Source organism: Haemaphysalis longicornis, unplaced genomic scaffold (assembly GCF_048455015.1).
Source record: "Haemaphysalis longicornis isolate Haplotype H1 unplaced genomic scaffold, Haemaphysalis longicornis Haplotype H1 scaffold_291, whole genome shotgun sequence".
In the NCBI taxonomy this organism is placed as follows: domain Eukaryota; kingdom Metazoa; phylum Arthropoda; class Arachnida; order Ixodida; family Ixodidae; genus Haemaphysalis; species Haemaphysalis longicornis.
Window position 1 is genome coordinate 69,797 of NW_027526332.1, and position 21,295 is coordinate 91,091.

Here is a 21,295-nt window from a genome sequence, read left to right on the forward strand (position 1 = left end):
GCACATCCTCGACGCCGCAAAAACGTGTTTTCTTCAGCTCTCTGGTGCTCCTAGGAACCCAAGGAGACCCTGGTGGAATGAGGACAGTAGGCGAGCGCCAGAAGCCTAGAACAAGGCATGAGATGTTCTGTGCAGATAGCCATGCAGAGAGATACTGATAACTTTCAAACGTGTTAATGCAGTGGGAAACACGTTCACCATTAGGCTAAAACCAACAGTTGGCGGCCCTGTACAAGATCAATATGCCCCTATACGTATGCAGATAAAGCGTGGAACAGGATTAGAAAATAAATTGGCAGAACGAACGCAGGTTACCTCTTGCCAGCCCAACCGAAAACTGTTTTGAAGACAAGTTAAACAGTTTGGCCGAACAATTTGCAGATGGGTCTAGCTCTTCCCATTACACGAAAACCTTCATAGAATAGGAAAGGTCTGAGGAACGCAAGCTTATTATACGCTATAAAAGTGGCCGCATATCTGCTCCTTTTGTCGCAAATGTCCACAAAATGTCTTTGTCGACTTTGCCACGTAAGTGCCTCCCTTTGCTTTCCCGCTCACCTCTCATGTTGTTCCTCTTGATTCGCGCTCCTCCTAAGGAAACACGCTAAAGGTTTGCTGAAGTAAATTTAAATTTAATGCGTTGCACTGCTCCAGGCCGGGTGCCTCAATGCCAGCGCTGCCGTGCGGCGGAGACGCCGTGAATCAAGGCGCCATACTTCAATATTTATAGAATGGCGTTGCCGTGTTCCAGTTGCGTTCCAAGCAAAATGTAGAACCTATCAAGTGGAACTTTTCGAAACTGTTGGCGCTTGATTTATTAAAATGCCGCCAGAAGCTATAACGGCGGGGGCGACATGAGGTGACAGTGCGAATTTTTATTCTGCAGTGGATGTAGTTCAATTTCATTTCTCGAAAATGAAGCATCTATGAATTGATTTATAAAGGAAGACTGTAAATACCCTTTGTGCACAATTTTCTGTCTTAGATTTGCGTAATGTGTTGTTCTTGTTCAACAGTTTTGACGCGTATGAACAAAGAAACTTGACTTAAACGTTTACATTTGGGTGTGAGTATGTAACACGACTGCGCAGACTTTGTTTCCCTTTGGCCGCGTGGCTGAAGTAAGTCACAGACAGACAGGCAGAGAGACAGACAGACCAAAATTTCCGGGTTTAAGTAGCCCAAGAACGGCTGTCGTCTTTAATAAGCCTTTCAATGACTCCTACAACTCTCTTTTATCCTCCAGGAGCTGGAGGTCTCCTTAAGCACATGTCAAGCTTCAGCTCCAGGAGCCAACCTAATGATGATGGTTAGTGTGTAATAGCGCAAGGCCAACGAGGGCAAAGAGCAACAGAGAAGAGGTTATTTATTGGAGAAGTCATTACCACACAAGGGTAAGTATATAAACGTGTAAACCAAACATAGTAAAATCAATTAATGAAAATAGTGATGGCTGGTGTGTAGGGCCAGATTTCATTATGCGAGATAGGAAATGAGGTTTAAAAACTTGACGTCTGACAAATACTCAAACACACGTTTCACGGAAACCATGGCATCGTCACCTAAAAACAACAATAGATGTAGTGGGATATGTTGTCTGTAGAGTTCTCTGAAGTGTTTGTGTCGTGTTGTGTGAAGTGCCTTGCATGTGATTAGTATGTGCACTACGGATAGGGCCTCTCCGCACCTGCTGCACTGGGGTCTAGAAGATCCCGTCAGCAGATACGAGTGCGTCGCATGGGTGTGCCCTATCCGCAGCCTACCCAAGGCTACTTCCGTATCTGTTGTGTGAGTCAGCTGTGTACCGTCCCAAGTGTGGCTTTATTACATGTAGTTTGTTGTCTGTCTGTTCATCCCAGCGTGTTTGCCTGTTCTGCGCAGGTGTTGTCTTATGTGCGGCTTGCGGTCTGTGTAGGGGTATCGTTGTAATGTCTACAGTGTTCCTGAGTGAGCTGCAGCGGCCGTCTCATCTGCCAACTCGTTCCCAGCGATCTCTGCGTGTCCTAGGACCCAGCAGAGGAGCAGCTCATGCTTTTGTGCATACACGGACATAATAGTGTTGAATACAAGATTAACTATGTGGTTTTTGGGGGGCTTGTGCGATGACAGTGCGCGAACAACACTCAAAGAATCTGTATAGATGATGGAATTGAGAATTTGAGTTTCAAGAATGTGTCGTACAATCAGGAAAATTCCAAACGCTTCTGCTGAAAAAATTGTTGTGTGCACGCTCATGGTTCTGGCTGCATTCAAATTTCGACCATGATCAGCGCACGACACCATAGTGGAGGTTTTAGAAGCGTCACTATAAAATTCTGCACATGTGTATTTAAACTGCAAAGACAGAAAGTTCTGCAGTATTGCAGCTCGTGGTACCCGAGTTTTGTAAAGTGTAATAAAAGAAAGGTCGCACGACACAGGGCGAACTTGCCAATTCGGTAAACTGTTTGAAAAAGATGACCTGTACACATCTAAAAACGAAGCACTGTGATCCGAGGCACGCTCTTTCACTTTAAGTGAAAAGGGCAGAGGAACGGATGGGCGATTTGCAAAGAGCAGAGCTGTTGATGTATCGTTAAAGACAGAATAAAAAGGATGATTATTCAGCGATGAAACTTTAAAAGCATAAAGCAAGTCCATGTGCGTTCGTCGGTTCTTAAGGCTCCACGTATTACAGTCGACATAAAGACTCTCAGGAGGGCTAGTGGGAAAAGCACCCGACGCAAGACGAAGGCCCAAGTGTAGCACTGGGTCAAGAATTCGCAAGGCTGTCTTAGTCCCCGATCGATACACCACACTGCCATAATCCAAACGAGACCCAACCAACGCAGTTACAGGCGAAGCAAGAGTTCTTTGTCGGAACCATAGCATTGGTGGGAAAAACCTTAATTATATTCATTGTTTTGATACATTTATTTTTAAGTTCCTTGATGTGGGGAATGAATGTGAGTTTGTGGTCAAACACCACAGCTAAGAACTTGTGCTCCTTGTTCATAGGAAGCGACACGCCATTACGATGAATGTCTGGATCCGGATGGACCCCACGCTTCCTGGAGAACACAACGCGGGAACTTTTTGCAAGGTTCAATTAAAAACCATTCTTGTCTGTTAACAGGGCATCTGTTGGGGCTAGTTGGTTATGCATAGGTTGAATAGAAAGCGCTTAAACTTTGACTGGTAAACAAGGACGAGAAAAACTACAACACCTGTGTTGTAGTTTTTCTCGTCTTTGTTTACCAGTCAAACTTTAAGCGCTTTCCATTCAAGCCATTCTTGTCTGCCCAGCAAGCAAGTTTCTTGACACCAAGCTGGACTTGACGTTCGCAGATTGACATATTGACATTGAATGGACCTTTCGGCAGTGTCGGGGATGTGCGCCGTGAGCAGTTGGGTAGCTTCTTCAACCTGTAGGTGTGATATGGATGTGTGGTGTAGTTTGGATATCTCTGTAAATGTATTCCAGTGAGCGCTTGCTTCATTGAACCTGTTTTGGGAAGATGGACTGCATGGGCCTTTACCTATATACGTTAGTGAGGTGGGGACGTGGTCAGTACTGTTTGGGTCAGTGCCCACACCCCACTCGAGGAGAGGAAAGAGAACTGCGGAGCCAATCGCCAAGTCAAGATATGAGTATGTGTTGTGTCCTATGTTATGGTATGTACGCTGTTTATTGTTGAAAAGGCATGCTCCTGAAGATGTTAGGAATTTCTCTATCAGGCGACCTCGGGCATCCGTGCAAGAAGAGCCCCAAAGAGAGTTGTAAGCATTAAGGTCGCCTGTAAGGATGTACCGTTCGGGCAGCTGGTCAACCAGCACCTCGAAGTCAATGCTCGAAAGTGAAACATCAGGAGGAATGTATATGGAGCATACCATTATCAACTTATTAAATATTATTGTTCGAATTGCTACAGACTCAAGGACAGTGTTCATAGTGACAGGGTGGCAGGCTATGGATTTGCGGGCAATTATGGCCACACCGCCAGAAGAGTGCGTGCAGCCATTCCTGTCCTTTCTGTATATCAAGTAACTGTTCAAGAAATTTGTGTGTTTAGAATTCAAATGTGTGTCCTGAACACAAATTACACTTGGCTGATAAGCATGCAGTATTTGGTATACATCGTCAAGATTATTCAAAAGGTCTCTGCAGTTCCATTGAACTATGTTTTCTCTTCCCATTATGATGTGTTCGGAGCTACTGGAGTGTCACTATTTATTCAGCTTACTACATTCGCCCAGAGGGCATTGTTGTAGGAGATACATAAGAAAAAAATTCAGTGGACAAATGTAATCATGAATCTCGTGATATACAGGAATAAAAATCAACAGAGGCATTCTACAACAAGAGCATTGTACAAGAGCATTGTACAAGATTATTTTCCATTGTACAAGAGCAAATCAACAAGAGCATTGTACAACATCAAACGGCAACACTTGCGTGATAAAAAAAAAAACAAAAACAAGTCGAAAGACGACGTAAAAAATCGGCATTCTCTAAAAACAAATACAAATACAAGAAAAAACCAATACAAATAATTGACAGGAACACCATCGTGGCAATTCAAGAAACGCTCTTTTCACTTTCACCACGCAGATAATCCCTTAGAGCTGTGTCAAATGTAACGGCAGATGCGGAAACGATGTTTTCTGGAAGCTTATTCCAATCACCAATTGTGCGTGGAAAAAAAGATGATTTAAAAAGCGAGGTGCGGCAATGAATTTCTCTAATCTTTTTGCTGTTGTCTCTCCTTTTTGATACGTAATCCGGCGGTTTCAGATAAGTCTGGCGGTTAATACCTGTTTTTCCGTTAGTTATCTGGTTGAGGAATAGCAGGCGGCCTACTGTGCGGCGAGTTTGCAAACAGTCCCAAGACAGTGCCTTTTTTATTGCGGAAACACTGGTATTTTTACCGAAGGAACCAGTGACAAAGCGGGCAGCACGGTTTTGAATAGCTTCTAGTTTATTAATTAGTACCTTGGTGTCCGGATCCCACGCAGCAGCAGCGTATTCTAGTATTGGACGCACATTAGTTTTGTACAAAGTCTCTTTTACGTCCTGTGGTGCATTTTTGAAATTTCTTCTAATAAAATTTAGAACACGGCCAGCTTTCATTGTTACGGTTTCAGTGTGTTTGGACCAGGTCAGGTTGGATGAGAATGTGAGGCCTAGGTACTTAATATGATCTGAAAATGCAATGCTTTCCGTCTGTAAAAGGTAAGTAGTTATTGTATTCGACCGTTTTCGGCTAAAACGCATGCAGTGACATTTTGAGACGTTCAGTTTCATATTCCATTTGTTACACCAGTTGACAATACTGTTTAAATCCAACTGTAATTGAGCAGCGTCATTCGGATTGTTAATGTCCCTATACAATACACAATCATCAGCGTATAGCCGTAGGTTAGATGAAACGTTTGCACCTACATCATTAATAAAAATTATAAACAGCAGGGGGCCGAGGACGGACCCTTGCGGGACTCCTGAGGTGACGGGAACGGGTTCTGATTCAAAGCCATTAATGATAACCTTTTGGGAACGATTTGAAAGATATGTGCGCACCCAACCAAGCACATTGTCCGGGAGACCAAGATAAGATAATTTATGAAGCAAGTGAGAGTGAGACACTACATCAAATGCCTTTCGAAAGTCTAAAAATACACAGTCTACTTGTGTACCTGAATCAAATGAAGAAAAAATGTCATGACAGAATTCTACTAATTGAGTTGTGCAGGAATGCCCAGCTCGGAAACCATGTTGGTAGTTCATAAAGAAATTATTTACCTGCAAGTGATGGAATATGTTAGAATAAATAATGTGTTCAAGGATTTTGCAACACACGCTCGTCAACGATATGGGTCTATAATTGGGCGCCTGGCAACGGGGTCCGCTTTTATGAATAGGTACGACGTTAGCAGATTTCCACTGTAAGGGCAACTGACACGTAGTCATAGATAATCTGAATATCAGGACAAGAAATTTAGCCACCGTAGCTGCGCAGTTTTTCAAAACTAGACAGGGTATCGCGTCAGGACCGGGGGCGGAATGAGGTTTCAGTTCTTCAAGAAGTTTTAATATCCCATTATAAGTTACATCTATATCTGGCATAGCCGGTAGTTGGCACTGGGAACTTTCAGCACTAGGTGCACCCGCTAGGGGGGTGGAAAAGACTGATTGAAAGTATTTGTTAAAGTGATTGGCTTTAACAACGTCATTAGTTATAAATCCTTGGCCGGTAGACAACGGGGGAATAGTTTCTTCCTCCTTTCCGCTTTGTTTTACAAACTTCCATAATTCTTTAGGACTGCGTTTAAGCTTTTCGCTTAAGGAAGAATAAAATTTATCTTTGGCACACTTTATTTTCTTCGTTATTTCGTAGGAAATTATTTCGAGGCTTTTGAAAATTTCTTCGTTCCTGTTGTTGACGTATCTCTTGAAGATACGCGTTTTCTTGTTGAGCAAAAGCTTAATCTCACGCGTGAACCAGGGTTTATTTTTACGTTGGGTACCAGACAAAATTTTTGATGGAATGTGTTCGTCTATAAGTGCTAAGAATCTAGTTCTGAACCGCTCCCATAGTTCATCTACGCTAAAAGTTAATGAGGCTTCAAGGAAATCATCGTACTGCTCATCTAAGCTATGACTAATCGTAGTGTAATCGCCCTTCTCAAAGCTGTACACTTTGCGCGGTTGAGATATGGTTTTTTGCGGCCGGTTGCATGAAACTTTAGCAAGGACTCCGTCGTGGTCACTGATGCCAGGGATTGCTGTAATAGATTGAACTAAGGCTTCGTAATTTGAAAAAACCAAGTCGAGTATAGAGCTGCTTTCGGGGGTTCTTCTGGTAGGGAAATCAACGAATTGGTAAAGACCATGCATGGCTATCATGTTGCTGAATTCATCGGAAAGAGCAGACTGGGCAGATAGAAGTAGAGATTTGTTGATCCACTGAACGCGAGGCATGTTAAAGTCACCACCGAGAAAGAGATTAGTATTTACGTTTTGCAGTGCGTTTGATAAGGACCGGAATGGTACCAGTGAACTTGAACTGGGGCTGCGATAAAAAGACCCTAATGTAAGATGCTCGCCATTATGTAAGATGATTTTGCACCACACGCTTTCGCAGTTATCGTCGCACAGATCTGCTGGCACGCTAGGGATGGATTTGTCGACGAGAAGAAATACACCTCCACCATGAACGTCACGGTCGTGCCGGTAAATTTCGAAACCTGACGGAAACACTTCAGCATTGCTTATGGTATCGTCTAACCATGATTCTGTGCCAACAACAATATCGGCATGCGTAGTGATGATTAAACTAGAAAGAGCATCTCGTTTATTCTTTATGCTGCGGCAGTTAATTACTAGGATGTTGAGCTCCGTTAGTTGGCAAGCGTCCCTGCGCACTGCGGATTTCTTTAGCTGGACAGGCATTTTACGACGGGCGCTGCCATATAGCTAGCTGTCAGGCATGGCAATTGTATTAGACGCCGAATCATACACGTAGCAGTTTTTCCCGAGTAACAGTTTATCATATCTTAATTGATAGGGGGATTTGTTTTCCTTAGCAAACTCAAGAAGCTTTTTCCGCGCTAGGCGTACAGATGCTGAAAAATCTTCGCGCAAGGCGAAATCGGTACTCTTTAGTTTATTTCCGGAGGCAAGAATGGATTGTTTGTCCTTGAAGTGATTGAATTTTACCACGATAGGGCGACTCTTGTTCGCTTGAAAGCGGCCAATTCTGTGTGCCCTTTCAACTTTCTGCTTGTCAACCGTTATACCCAGCAGCTCTGAACAAAGTGACAGCACTTTTACCTCCGACTGTGTCCACGTTTCGGACTGGGCATCTGGTATACCATAAAACAGGAGATTATTTCGACGTAAACGGCTTTCAGCATCGTCTGCGGCTGCTTTTAGCGAGACAATTTCTCGTGTTATGTCTAATGAATTGGTGTTCATGTTCATACTTTGTGACGATGGTAGACCGGGACAGGCAGATGATTCTGCATGCATTACGTGACCCAACCGTTCTTCTAGCGTTTTAAGCTGCAAGTTCACAAGGCACTGCCATTGGCGGAAGTTTGACAGTTCCTGGTATTGGTTTTTCTCGATACGTCGTACCGTTTCAAGAATAGCTGAGCATTCACACAAGTCTGTTTGCGTACATGAGTCACATCTATTAATCGGTCCAGGGTTCACTTCGATGTCACCGGAAACTATCAGGAGTAAACGAAGAAAGACCGCGTGATTTACGAGAAACAAGAAATTAACAACACTTCTACGCGACAGTTCACAGCAATACTCGGTGGGGCACGACACCGCTAACAGACACCTGTTAGAGCTCTTAAAGCATAAAGCATCGTGAAGGTAACCAACCTGTGCAAAACAGGAGCGTAAGTCCATGTTCGCCGCGGTGTCGGGCCCCATTGCGGCGGCGAGCGGCGGGTGTTTAAATAACATCGCCGGTGGCGCCTCCGATGTACCAGGTTGCCAGCTGAGCGGAGCAGGTTGCTCTAAACGTAGCGGGTAGGCAAACCAGCCGGGCCGATCCGCCTCTTTCCGGGTGACGAGCGTCTCCGTTGGCAGGTACACCGGCCGCACGTTCGCTGCTTGTCCGATGGACGTCCCGCCCGCAGCAGCCGTCGTTAGCAGAAACCAGGCGACGACGCATACCTGTGCAAAACAGGAGCGTAAGTCCATGTTCGCCGCGGTGTCGGGCCCCATTGCGGCGGCGAGCGGCGGGTGTTTAAATAACATCGCCGGTGGCGCCTCCGATGTACCAGGTTGCCAGCTGAGCGGAGCAGGTTGCTCTAAACGTAGCGGGTAGGCAAACCAGCCGGGCCGATCCGCCTCTTTCCGGGTGACGAGCGTCTCCGTTGGCAGGTACACCGGCCGCACGTTCGCTGCTTGTCCGATGGACGTCCCGCCCGCAGCAGCCGTCGTTAGCAGAAACCAGGCGACGACGCATACCTGTGCAAAACAGGAGCGTAAGTCCATGTTCGCCGCGGTGTCGGGCCCCTTAGAGTCTTTCGGGGCTTGGACTCTTGGAAGGGGTTTTCTGGCCTTCTCTACTGACCTGGATGTCGCAGCCCGTTCCTTCCGCTGCGATGAAAGCCGGAAGGGCTCGACGTCCATGTCGTCATCTGAAGGCAAAGGGGTGCCCAGCGGACTGGGCCCCCTTGACGTGGTACCCTTTCGGGTGTTCTTTGCCTGCGCTGCCAGTCCCGAAGGCGTGAAGAGCACCACAGATGGCAAAGGCAGTGAGGCGACGGAGGGGGTCGCTGCGACTGCCTCCGTCTCCATGTCCGTGCCCTTGCGTGTGCTTTGAGCCGGTGGAGAGGAAGCAGTGGATGCAGCGGCATCCCCAAGATACGTTGTTGCCATCACAGCCACTGCTGGGTGAGCGAGCGGTACGGTGGCGGGCTGGGCTGCCATAGGCAACCCAGGGGGGGGGGGGCGGGGCGGGACCAAGTCCGACTCGCGGTACTGGGTCCCCGTCGTAATTAGACACCGCCCCACCACTCGGCGAGCTGCGTCTGCGGACCTGCCCCGAGGGAATGAGGTGAACCTCTTCTGCACCTCTGGGAAGGTGATGTTTTTATTGACTTTCAAGGCAATGATCAGTTTTTCTTGTTGAAACTTTTCACAGCTCCTAGAATAGGCAGCGTGTGGTCCCTGGCAGTTCGCACAGGCGAAGTTCTCGGATTTACAATTGTCAGTTTGATGATCATGTGCTGCACATTTTGCGCACGTCAATTTACCACGACAAGACGTTGTGCATTGCCCAAACCGCTGACACTTGAAACATGATGATGACGTTTTGAGTTTAATGGCGCAAGGCCGACTAAGGGCAAAGAGCGCCAAACAAAAGTGATTACATGACAGTGACATGGAAGTAAAAGAACATTTTAGTAAAAATAAACAAAGTAAAACACAACGTAATGAAGATGACTGGTGTAAAGGGCCAGGTTGTCAACATGCATGATAAGAAATGAGATGTAAAAATTTTACGTCGGTGAGAAACTCGAAAACGCGTTTGATTGAAAACAGGGCTTCGTCTCCTAAGAAGTATGACGGGTGTGGTGAATATGTCGTGTGTGTAGTTGAGGGAAGTGTTTGCATCGTGTAGTGTCGAGTGCCTTACATTGTATGAGGATGTGCATCACGGATAGGGCCTCTCCGCACCTGCTGCACAGAGGTCTTGGAGACCCAGTGAGAAGGTGCGAGTGTGTTGCATGAGTGTGCCCTATCCGTAATCTGGTCAAGGCGACTTCAGTGTATCTATTGCGTGTGTCGGTGGTGTGTGGTCCCAAGTGTGGTTTTATTACGTGTAACATGTCTGTCTGTTCACTCCAGTGTGTTTGCCATGTTTTGCGAAGTTGTTGTCTGATGTGTGGTTTCACGTCGGTGTAGGGTAATGTGGTTATGTCTACTGTATTCCAGAGTGTAGCAGCAGCAGCCATTCGATCCGCTGCTTCGTTCCCGGCTATACCACGGTGGCCAGGGACCCAGCAAAGGACTAGTTCAATTTTGTGGACATACACAGATATAATACCCTTTACTACTAAATTTATAACGTGATTTTTTGAATACTTTGTTGACGAAAACGCCCGCACAACACTGAGAGAATCTGTATATATAATGGATTGTGGGATGTGGCTTTGAAGGATATGATTAACAACCAGAAGTACACTATAAGCCTCTGCCGTAAAGATACTTGTATTACTGTTAGGAGTTCTAGTGACACTGAGGCCGGGCCCATGCGCCGCGCAGGACACAGAGGTGGAAGTTTTATAGGCGTCCGTATAAAATTCAGAACATTGGTACTTCTGCTGCAAATACAAGAAGTGCTGCAGAATCGCACATGTGGGAGCTCGGATTTTATCTACATGTGTGAAGGATGTGTCGCATGATACAGGGCGGAGATGCCATGGTGCTATAAAATCTGTTTGAGAACTTTGTATGGTGTCTAAAAAGGAGACAGAAAGCTCTGACGCTTCCTCTCTAACTCTGTAAGAGAAGGGCGCAGAGAACGATGATCGGTTTAGGAGTAGTGCAGTCTGAGACGTATCATAAAAAGCCGATTTAAAAGGATGGTGAGGCATGGATGAAATTTTAAAAGCTTAAAGCACGTCTGTGTAGGCTGGCTGACGTTGTAGGTTCCATTTGTTGCACTCTACATACAGGCTTTCGACTGGACTAGTCCGAAAGGCGCCACACGACAAGCGGAGCCCTAGATGAAGCACAGGGTCCAGCATTCTGAGGGATGTTTTAGTGGCTGACCCATAGACAACGCTGCCATAGTCCAATCGTGAACCTATCAAGCTGGTAAAAACACGCAAAAGAAGTTGTTTGTCAGCACCAAACGAGATGTGCGAGAGAACCTTCGCGATATTCATTGTTTTTAAGCATTTATGTTTTAGTTGTTTTATGTGTGGGATAAATGTGAGCTTTTCGTCCAAGATTATACCTAAAAACTTGTGTTCCTTTTTTACAGGAATTGAGACACCGTGGAGTTGAATGTCTGGATCCGGTCGGATGCCACGCCTCTTGGAAAACAAGACACAAGTGCACTTCCCTGGATTAAATTTAAAACCGTTGCTATCTGCCCAGCCAGCTAGCTTGTTAACACCAAGCTGGACTTGGCACTCGCAGACAGACAGGTTACAAGACTTAAAGGATAATTGAACGTCGTCTACATAAATGGAGCAGGAAATCGATGGTGGTAGCGCCTTCCGAAGAGAATTCATTTTTACAATAAACAAAGTGCAACTCAAAACTCCACCTTGCGGCACGCCGTTTTCCTGCACATGAACCCTAGAAAGTGCAGTTCCAACTCGCACGCGAAACGTTCTTTCAGACAGGTAACTGGCAAGCGTGTTCACATGTTACCCGACATGCCAAAGGACTTCAAGTCGCTAAGTATGCCGTACCGCCAAGCAGTATCGTACGCCTTTTCAAGATTAAAGAAGAGTGCCATACAGTACTGCTTCCGGAGGAAAGCATCTTTGATATAAGACTCTAACGCAACGAGTTGATCGTTGGTAGATCGCCCCGCCCTGAAGCCCGCCTGGCAGCTCTCGAGAAGACCAGTGTACTCTAAGAAGTACACTAGTCTCCTGTTTATCATCTTCTCGAACAGCTTACACAGGCAGGTTGTCAGGGCAATGGGGCGATAACTGGCAGGAGAGGAAGGGTCCTTCCCTTCCTTGAGGACAGCCACTACTATGGCCTCCCTCCAAGAGCGTGGAATGTGCCCCGAAAGCCATATTATATTGTATAGGTGTAAGAGTGTTTCAAGAGTGTCTGGGTGTAGGTGCTGTGTCATGGTGTATGTAATCTTATCTGCGCCTGGAGCTGAAGGTTTGCACGTGCTCAGGGCAGCCCTCAACTCATAGAGAGTGAATTCAGAGTTGTAAGAAGTTCTTGATTCGTCTTTGTCGTGTAAGGGCTTTTTTTCTGCAGTTGTTTTGTGTTTCATGAAAGTGTTTGTGGAGTGTGCTGAACTAGACACGTGTTCGAAGTATTACAGTATTACCAATATTACAGATTGTTTGACGCAGCTTCCGCCATATTTACGGAAGAAATATTTCGCGAAAATATTTTTCGACCTGCAGAGTGTGTAGAAAAGGCCTCATAAGGAGCGAGGGGGAACAAACCTGATTCCGTTCACTCTCATATGTGGGGTCTTTTCTGGAAACAATTTTGGCAACCCGGATTACTCAGATGAGCAAGCGCAATGCCCCTTTTTATTGGTCGACATAAGGCAGGCATGATTGAAACTTTGGGCACATTTATTTCGACACAAATTATTTTATTTCGATCATAAAAAGTTTAAAGGTGTTTCGTTACGCTGGAACAGTATATATGTGAAGACTATTGTTGGGAACACGTTTAAACATTTTTACTTTACTCTGTTAAAAAGCCATTTTATGGGCATTCCAAGGGTGGGATTTTGAGAGATAATAACATATTGTAAATCTCTATAGGTAGTGTCGCCCTAATAGTTATCATAAATAAGCGTTCAGGAGGAAAGGTACTTTGACCTAAAATATCGTGAGACCCCTCCATAACAGATGCTGCTGTAGGGCTAACGTACCTTACACGGCAGCGTTTTACTCTGAAAGGCGCCGAAATATACACGGATATCACGGACTTGGCTTTATAAAGGTAGCTTTGTGCGAATATCTTGTTATTTTCAAGCCTGAAAATCTGCATACTCGCGAAGTGTTCGTCTCATGCAGCGACACGGTTTTACGCCGCCACTATTGGTCTGTGTACTCCCAGTTAACCACAGGTTCGTGACGCACTAGCAGCGGCTTAGGTTAACATTGTTAACATAACATGGTTAACATGGTTAACATAACATGGTTAACATTGTTAACATAACTGAGAAGGGTATTGAAGAGTGCGAAATAATCAATTATAAAATTTCGGTATTGCTTGTTAGAATTATATCTAGTTTGAGACTTGTTTTATAGATGGTGACGTAGGATTGCTATTTCGACTACGCAAACCATTAAGACTGTAGGCCCCGTTGAATTCACATAAAGCACTGGCAACGACCGTCGTGACGTACATCTCTAGTCCCCGTAACATCTGGTGTACCACAGGGAAGCGTTCTCGGGCCTCTACATTTCCTAATTTATGTTAATCATCTACCAGACGGCGGTAAATCTAATGTCAGACCTAAATTACGCAGACGACTGCGTAATATATTGTAATATTTTTTCTAACTGTGATCATGACATTCTTGATTCACCCGCCGCGGTGGCTTAGTGGCTAAGGCGTTGCGCTGCAAACGGCAAACGCAGATGCGTTGGGCTGGATTTAGCTCTGGCGCAGTGTACGACGGCTTTCCCGTGACCTGGGTTGACGAAAAGACAACTTTAGGAGCGTGCTTTACGCGTTCGTCGCTGCTGCCATGTAGGTTCAGCCCCCTTGTTCTAACACATGAAATGCCTACTAACAATAAGCTTAGATTTCTGGATATCAGCTTCATCTTTCACCCAATGCATACTTGTTGGGTGTATAAACCACGCAGTAATAAACCACTTCATCCCTTCAGTTCCGCCAACTCCAAATTAGTCAATACAGCTATTGCCAACCTATGCTTTCGTAGTGCCCTTCGTAAATCTTATCCGCACTTGATGTCTGATAGTCTGCTACAACAGTGCAACAGGCTTTTGCTCGCACGATATCCCGGCCATCTTCAAGTCTCTGTTTCTGAAGCCTTTTTAAGGAACCTAAAATCTGTAGACCATCCCTGTGTCACTGATCCTGGTCAAATAGGAAAAAATGGTAGTGATGCCGTACCTACAAACTGTGTCCCACAATTTGAAACGTATCGCGAAACGAATAGAAGTGCCAGTTGTATTTTCAGCCCCGGAGAAGTTGGATAGACTTTGTAATATAAATAAGGGTGATCGGCAGATATCTAATAATTGTAAAAACAAACACCAAACTCCGTTCGTTTAATGTATAGAGAGTGTTGTCTACCAGATTCCCCTCTTTTGTGTTAAACAGTATCTTGGTCAAACCGGTCCTTGTTTAAATGATCGCCTTTATGAGCACAATTGCAACGTAAACAACTAAAATGAAAAACATGGACTACTAGTTATGCACTGTAGCGCAGGTGCAGATTGCGCACCATTCCTTGATAAATGTTCTATTATTGCAACGAGTAAGGACTAGCGTGCACGTGAAATCATTGAGGCGGAAAAGCTAAAGAGGTCAGGAAGCTCCTGTGTAAGTTGGACTTTTCTCAAATTATCAGAAAAAGAGATTAGAGAGTTTTAGTTTAGCGTATTTACGCTCCGCTCCGCTCCGGGTAGCCCCGCTAAGCTGTAGCGGAGCGGCGAGCGATTTTCTCGTTTTAGTTACACGTAACGCGCAGCGGACCGGACCTTTCGGACTAGCAGCGCCCTCTGGCCAAGTTTGGCGTAATGAAAGTGAACCGAAAACCATTTCACCACTTTAATAAAGTAAAACCAGTACGTATAGCTTATTTGTTTATTAAGTATTGACACATGCAATCGTATTGCGTTACTGGTCAATTACAATGAATGAAAATAAATTTTCGACTTAACGATAGCCACGCAATAGCCAACAAAGTTGCGTTCCAGATCCATTCGGATCCTCCTCGACTGCGATCCAACGAGGCGTTTTGCCTAGTTCGTATCTGAAACATCTGAAAGTTTTTCGCGCTTTCCCGCATTGTGATGCCGCTCACAAGTGTTCTCGAAGACCCTTTCCTCTTGACTTCTTTGAAGTGGTCAGAAATAGAGGATCTCTTGACCCTGGAAGTGTTTCAGTACACGCGCCGAGAGCCACTTTCTCAGCAAGGCCTTTTGAACATTTACTCTATGGACAGTGGACAATTCCGCACATTCTTCCGCTTCGAGAAGGATGATGTGGAAAGGCTGGCGCGTGCGCTTCGACTGCCCGAAGTTGTCAAAACGCCGCAGTGCGTCAAGATTCCCGGCGTTGAGTGTTTGTGCTTAACACTGCGGCGTCTGGCGTACCCCAACCGGCTGCGGGACCTGGAGCCCCTCTTCGGGCGGCATTATTCCGTCATTTCTTGAGCCACGAATGCGGTGCTGGAGCACATCGACAGCACTTTTGGCCACCTGCTGCGAGATGTGAACAACCACTCCTGGCTGGACATCGCCCAACTCAGAGTTCTGTCAGAGGTATGCAATCATTTATCATTCATGTCACTCAAGAAATCATTCTATTGATCACGAAAATTAGCATGTACTGGTGTGAGGGCTATGTAGTTTAAGTTGTGTAGCTTAATGTAGTTCAATTATTTAAATTATTGTTGTTAGATCAATTGAATCGTTTTTAATAATTAAATAAATTCAATTAAATTCAGTTTTTGGTAATTTATGTTCTTTAAATCGATTCCGTGTGAAGAGCAAAGTTGCTGTCACTCGTTCATTTTTCATTCTTTGTATCTATACATTTCGCCCATCTGATAAGGTGTCAGTAGAGACTAACAGTATTGTAAATAGATAAATTTACTTTCAGTGTGTGCTAATGCCCATCTGTATAAATTTTACTCGCAGGCGGTGCATTCCAAAGGGGCCCCGCTCCACAACTGCTGGGGTTTCATTGACGGAACAGCTAGGGCTATTTGCCGTCCCTCCAAAGACCAGAAACTTTTTTTTTCTGGTCACAAACGGTTCCATGCCTTAAAATATCAGTCAATCATGTGCCCTAATGGAATGATCTGCCAACTGAACGGCCCGTACTTTGGCAGTCGACATGATTCAAGTGAGTTCATGTTGTGTTTAATTATACAGAACCACTTCCTCAGCAGTACAACACACAACAAATGGTTAATTCCGTCACGGGCAATCGAGAAAAGGCACAAGATTTCTGTGCTTCTTGAGAAAGCAATTAGTGTTTAATAATGTTAAACTGAACACCTAATGTGATGAAACTTTTACAGGAAAAAAACATTTACTATGATTAATGGGGATTTGTAGTACAAAGAAAGCTTGAATTAAGTATAATATATTGCACATTTATAGTTATTATATTATGCATATTGTATATGTAAAATTATGGACAAGCTAGCAACAGGGTAAAAGAATTTTGTGAAAGCCAAAAGGAGTGATAACATGGAGTGATAAAGGAGTGATAATTGTTATGTGTTCCTTTATTTTCAGGCATCCTCCGGAAGAGCAGGACGTACCAGAAGCTTGAAAAGCTGGTTCAGGGGCACAACTTCTGCCTGTACGGCGATCCTGCCTACCCGTTACGACCCCTGCTCCTGAAACCATACGGCACAACTAACATTACTCCCTCACAGTATGCATTTAATAAGAGGATGAGTACCGTTAGGCAGGCGGTCGAATGGGGTTTCGGCAAGATTGCGGGCTTGTTTGCCTTCCTCGACTTCCGCAAAAATCAGAAGCTGCGTCGACAGAAGGTTGCCCGCATGTACAAAGTTGCGGCTATATTAGCCAACTGCCACACCAGCATGTATGGATCGCAGGTGTCGCAATATTTTGGAGTTGAGCCCCCACAGCTGGAGGATTATTTGCGACCACAAAACTGAGGCAATGAATGCCCTCAGCTCAGTGAAGTCAAAACACGTCGCCATGACGGTTGGTTCATCACTGAAAAAAAGTGCCGTGCTAAACACGCTAAATCTTGTACACTTCGTTGGCATCTTTTTAGCACTCGTTTTGTTTCGCAAGTCAGTAGAAGCACTTTATTTCTGAAGGCTGGAAATCTGTTTGCCTTGCTCTTCCAGCATACATTTTATGATGCTCATCATTTGAGCATTTTCTTTGACCTGTTGTTCATGAAGCTTCAGCCTCGCTTCCTCCAGTGCCAGCTTTCTCTCTTCTAAAGCTAGGCGCTTTTCGTCGTGCTCCAGCCTCCTTTTTTGCAGCTCCAGCTCCTTTTGCCGAAGAATGAACTCATTCTCCTCCCTCGCCGTGAGCAACTGCAGGCCCATTGCCTGGAGGGCTCTGATTCCTGGGAGAAAAACAAATAAATCATGTTTATTTTGAATTGACTTTGGGAATACTTGCAATTAATTCACTCCAACATCAGAATTTTGTAACACCGGACACAAGTGCCTTATCCATTTCTTCTGTAATGAATGCTGTCGACGCATAGTCTTGTTGCGGATGGCATAGTTTTGTTTACTAAAACTGGAAAAAGCCTGCGCTTAAGGACCGCATAGCCATATGTTAAACATACATGCGAGTAAATCTAAAGGGATGCCAATTAAACATGCTGGAAGCACCCTCTTTGGCGCAGATAACCGAATTCTAGAACAAGTACACGGATATAACTACCTTGGACAGGTTGTCAGTGCTGATTCCAGCCAATAAAAAAAATTGACACTATTACTTGGGGTGGGGCGCACAAGGCAAGCGAATAACTAAAATAAAAAGAACACTACATTTATCACTGAAAAGAATGGTACACAGCAAGCGTGTCTGTTCAAAGGCAATGGAAAGAAGGACGATAGGAGTAACGGTTAGGGACAAAAAATGAAAAGAAAGAAAAAAGACAAACGCCAAGCCCCTAATTACAGTGAGAAAGCGTGCAGGACTGATTCATAATACCTGTTGGAGCAGCAACTTGACCAGGTCTTTGTCTTCTCTGCACCTGAACTGGGGGTCCTAGTGCCTGCTCATCAGCATCACTATCTTCAGCAGGCTCTGCTTGTGGTGGGCCGAGTGCTACAAGGGCAGAAATCAATCATCGCAGTTAATGATCGCCCACAACGGTTTCTTTCATTACTGTTTTTACTTAGATATGTTCTGCAGTGTTGCAGCCTAGCAAATTTTTGTGGGCAAGCATAATCAACATGTATACTATTTTATTCATAAACATAAATAAGCGCAGTAGTAAGATTTTGCCTGCTTCTTAGGCGAATTTGCTCTGTACCCATATTTCGCTTTCAGTTTACTTTGTACATACGTGATGCAGTGGCTGGCACGTCTTGGACCGGCCTGCTTGTGAAGCTGCCATCTCCAGTTGGGCTCAGTCTCGCACGCTCATGCACTTCAGCTGCTGATGACTGCGTAACCTCGCTGTCGTACATCGACAACAGCAATTGTGATGGAGATGGTTCATCTGCACACACAAAAACACGGTACATGGATAAAATTGCGACAAGTACTAAAAAAGGATCTCGGTAGAAGAAATTCAGCAGTGCAAAATCCTTTCCTCTGCCAGAATTGTTCTACAGACTCTTTTTTTGAGCTAGTGCCAATGTGAAGCAATTTATCCGCTGCGTACAAGATGCAGCACACTTAAAACTCGACAACTTTTAAATCACATCGTGCAAGCAGTATCACTCGTCATACACCCCAGCTTGTATGAAACAAAACAACAGGGTTCACCATGTAACGAACACGTAGAATTGCAGGGATGTAATGTAATAGCTTTTATCTTACCGCGTGAGTAAACACGGTCATAAAGCCAGCAAGGCAAGCATTTTTTGATATTTACAAATACTTGTTTCAATTACTCCTAACGGCACCAGTACATATGCGGCAGGTGGGAACCTTTCGCGGCATCCACAAATATAAAACACAGTTGGCGCTTCCATTCTTCGTTAATGTGTGCGCCCACTTCACATCACTTGCCGAGCCTGTGTTCGTCATTCGGGGCCTGCAGTGGGGCGATTGCTGCCGTGACGCCGTCTCGGAACTGCCGCGCCGCTCGCTGTCGAGCTGCTGCCGATGACAGAGGAGGCCGGCGCAACCCAGTGCCATTTGCTGTCCTCGGCAGGGTCCTCGGCACGTAGGCGGCGCTTTTCATGAGATCTGAAATCTCCTGTAGCAGCTGCTCGCGCTCACCATACTGCTCCTCAGTACCAGACCTACGGAGGAAAGCAACAGATTGCGCCTTAACTATTCGCTGTCATTTATAAGACGCACTGTATTAAACAAAAATCGCAAACGGTACAGGGGACTCACCTCCTCAAGCTGGCCCTGTCCTCCTGCCTGAAGTAGCCGACGAGCAAGTCGACCCGCTCTTTTACGCCACGAATGTTCAGCTCGCGCTGCACTGCGCGCGTCACGTTTTTCAACACGACGCCCCAGGCGTCCGGGTTTTCAAACGGGTTCATGGTGGCCACTTCACGTAGTAAACACAGATCCTCATCCATGCAGAACCGTTTTCGCGGTTTGCGCAAAGCCGCGGGGCTCGTCGCAGGCGTGGTGTCGTTGGAGGCAGCCATCTTAGAATAAGCAAAGTCGTCGCACGCGCGCGAGAGGGCGCCCGCATCGCCCCGCCGCGCTAGCGGAGGGCAGCGACGCTCCGCTCAGGCTGCGTTTTAGCGGACCGTGTTGCTCGCTCCGCTAGCCCGCTTAGCCGCCAAGCGGAGTGCGCATGCGCAGTCGCATTCCCGCTCCGCTTAGCGGCTAAGCGGAGCGTAAAAACGCCAAACTAAAACTCTCTATTGGCTACTTGCGTTCGCGCTGAGGTACGCATGTGTGTGACGTCACGGGATTCTTCCCTATATATGTGTGATATTGTTTGCAATAAAGGTGTTGGACATTAGCGCCGTGTGTGTCTACTTGTCTGTGTCTCTCGTCTTCTGCGCTACATGTCGGATGGGTGGCCCGGCTGCACGACATTAGGGTCGGAATATGTTGTTTTGCACCATTAACTACAAGCGGGCTTTTTAAAAACGTGCGCTACTATCCCTTAGTATAATTGGTCTCCTTAAGATAAAGTGCCATTGTTGTCTGTATACCCAAACATTTTATAGCTCATGATTTATAGTTGACTCCACTCAAAATTCTTGAACTTGTAGTTTCACAGGGGGGAAAAACGTACTATCAGAACCATATTTTTCGAATTCAGTGCAATTGGCCGTATGCGAATAATAAATATCTCGGTTAAAATTATGGGACAAACAATGTTGCCTTCTGTAATGTAAATATGCAAATATGAACCTTGCGATGCATACCCAGGGCCAAAAGGCATGGTTGCCAAAAAAACAGAATCTTACATGAAGACTTTTACAAAACAGGTAGCCATCGGAGAAACCCGTGTTCGGTGTCTATGTAGTTGCAAACATTTAGCAAAATGCTTTTGGAAATTTTGCGTGAGTCTGGAATCATTTAGATTAAACCGTGCGCAAAACGTCGGAGTCTAGACTCCCGCTTGAAATGACACAGTACGGCTTCATGTTTGTTTTACACAGGCATCAATCAACAAATTATGTTGGCATCGAAGCCGCTCGTGTTCGCTAATTGATGAACTGTAGCATTATTTTACGGGTTTTCTTGTGTGGGTGATCTGAATAGCTAACTGTTCCACCTTCAGTGTTAACAAACCTACCACAATTTTGAAAAACCACATGTGCTTCTTTTTACCAGTATCACAGACTTGTTTGACGCAGCTTCGAGTATTTTTACAGAAGAAATATTACGCGAATTTTTTTTTTGACCTGCAGAGTGTTTAGCAAGCCCCATAAGGAGCGAGTGTGAAAAAACCTGATGCCGCTCACTGTCATTTGTGGGGTCTTCTTTGGACACAATTATGGCGAACCGTAAGACTCAGATGACCAAGCGCAACTACCCTTTCCATTGGTCGACATACCGTAGGCATGTGTGAAGCATTAGGCACATATATTTCGGCACAAAAATATTTTATTTCGCTCATAAATATATTAAATCTTGTTTCCTTCCGCTGGCACAGTATGTAGGTGAAGACTATCGTTGGGAACAGGGTATTCTCAGGGTAGACGTTTGAGCGATAGCATCATTGTAAAACTGAATAGGCAGTTACGCCCCACTATTTACCTCAAGCCTT

General features: G+C 45.3%; 2 protein-coding genes and 1 pseudogene across 3 annotated transcripts; 1 reads left to right on the forward strand and 2 right to left on the reverse strand.

Annotated features, from left to right (window-relative positions):
- Positions 1-15,119: 15,119 nt before the first annotated feature.
- On the forward strand, positions 15,120-17,127 carry LOC144173142 (uncharacterized; annotated as a pseudogene). Its single transcript, XR_013323164.1, has 3 exons — positions 15,120-15,687; positions 16,066-16,273; positions 16,672-17,127. The product of XR_013323164.1 is annotated as an uncharacterized LOC144173142 (transcript).
- Positions 17,128-17,219: 92 nt separating this feature from the next.
- LOC144173143 (uncharacterized) lies at positions 17,220-18,596 on the reverse strand. Its single transcript, XM_077701655.1, has 3 exons — positions 18,446-18,596; positions 18,088-18,204; positions 17,220-17,488 (listed from the first exon to the last, which is right to left on the reverse strand). The coding sequence occupies exons 1-3, from the start codon at positions 18,567-18,569 to the stop codon at positions 17,220-17,222; spliced, it is 510 nt and encodes a 169-aa protein (XP_077557781.1). The 5' UTR covers positions 18,570-18,596.
- A 234-nt stretch (positions 18,597-18,830) lies between these two features.
- On the reverse strand, positions 18,831-19,841 carry LOC144173145 (uncharacterized). Its single transcript, XM_077701656.1, has 2 exons — positions 19,450-19,841; positions 18,831-19,352 (listed from the first exon to the last, which is right to left on the reverse strand). The coding sequence occupies exons 1-2, from the start codon at positions 19,710-19,712 to the stop codon at positions 19,109-19,111; spliced, it is 507 nt and encodes a 168-aa protein (XP_077557782.1). The 5' UTR covers positions 19,713-19,841; the 3' UTR covers positions 18,831-19,108.
- Between the last annotated feature and the right edge of the window lie 1,454 nt (positions 19,842-21,295).

Excerpts from the sequence above, each read along its gene's own strand:
- LOC144173145 (XM_077701656.1), bottom strand. The coding sequence starts at position 19,712 with ATGGCTGCCTCCAACGACACCACGCCTGCGACGAGCCCCGCGGCTTTG. Across the intron at positions 19,353-19,449 it reads GACAGGGCCAGCTTGAGGAG|GTCTGGTACTGAGGAGCAGT; the intron begins GTGAGTCCCCTG and ends TTTCCTCCGTAG.
- LOC144173143 (XM_077701655.1), bottom strand. The coding sequence starts at position 18,569 with ATGTACGACAGCGAGGTTACGCAGTCATCAGCAGCTGAAGTGCATGAG. Across the intron at positions 18,205-18,445 it reads CGTGCCAGCCACTGCATCAC|CACTCGGCCCACCACAAGCA; the intron begins GTATGTACAAAG and ends CTGCCCTTGTAG. Across the intron at positions 17,489-18,087 it reads TCAAGTTGCTGCTCCAACAG|GAATCAGAGCCCTCCAGGCA; the intron begins GTATTATGAATC and ends TTTTTCTCCCAG.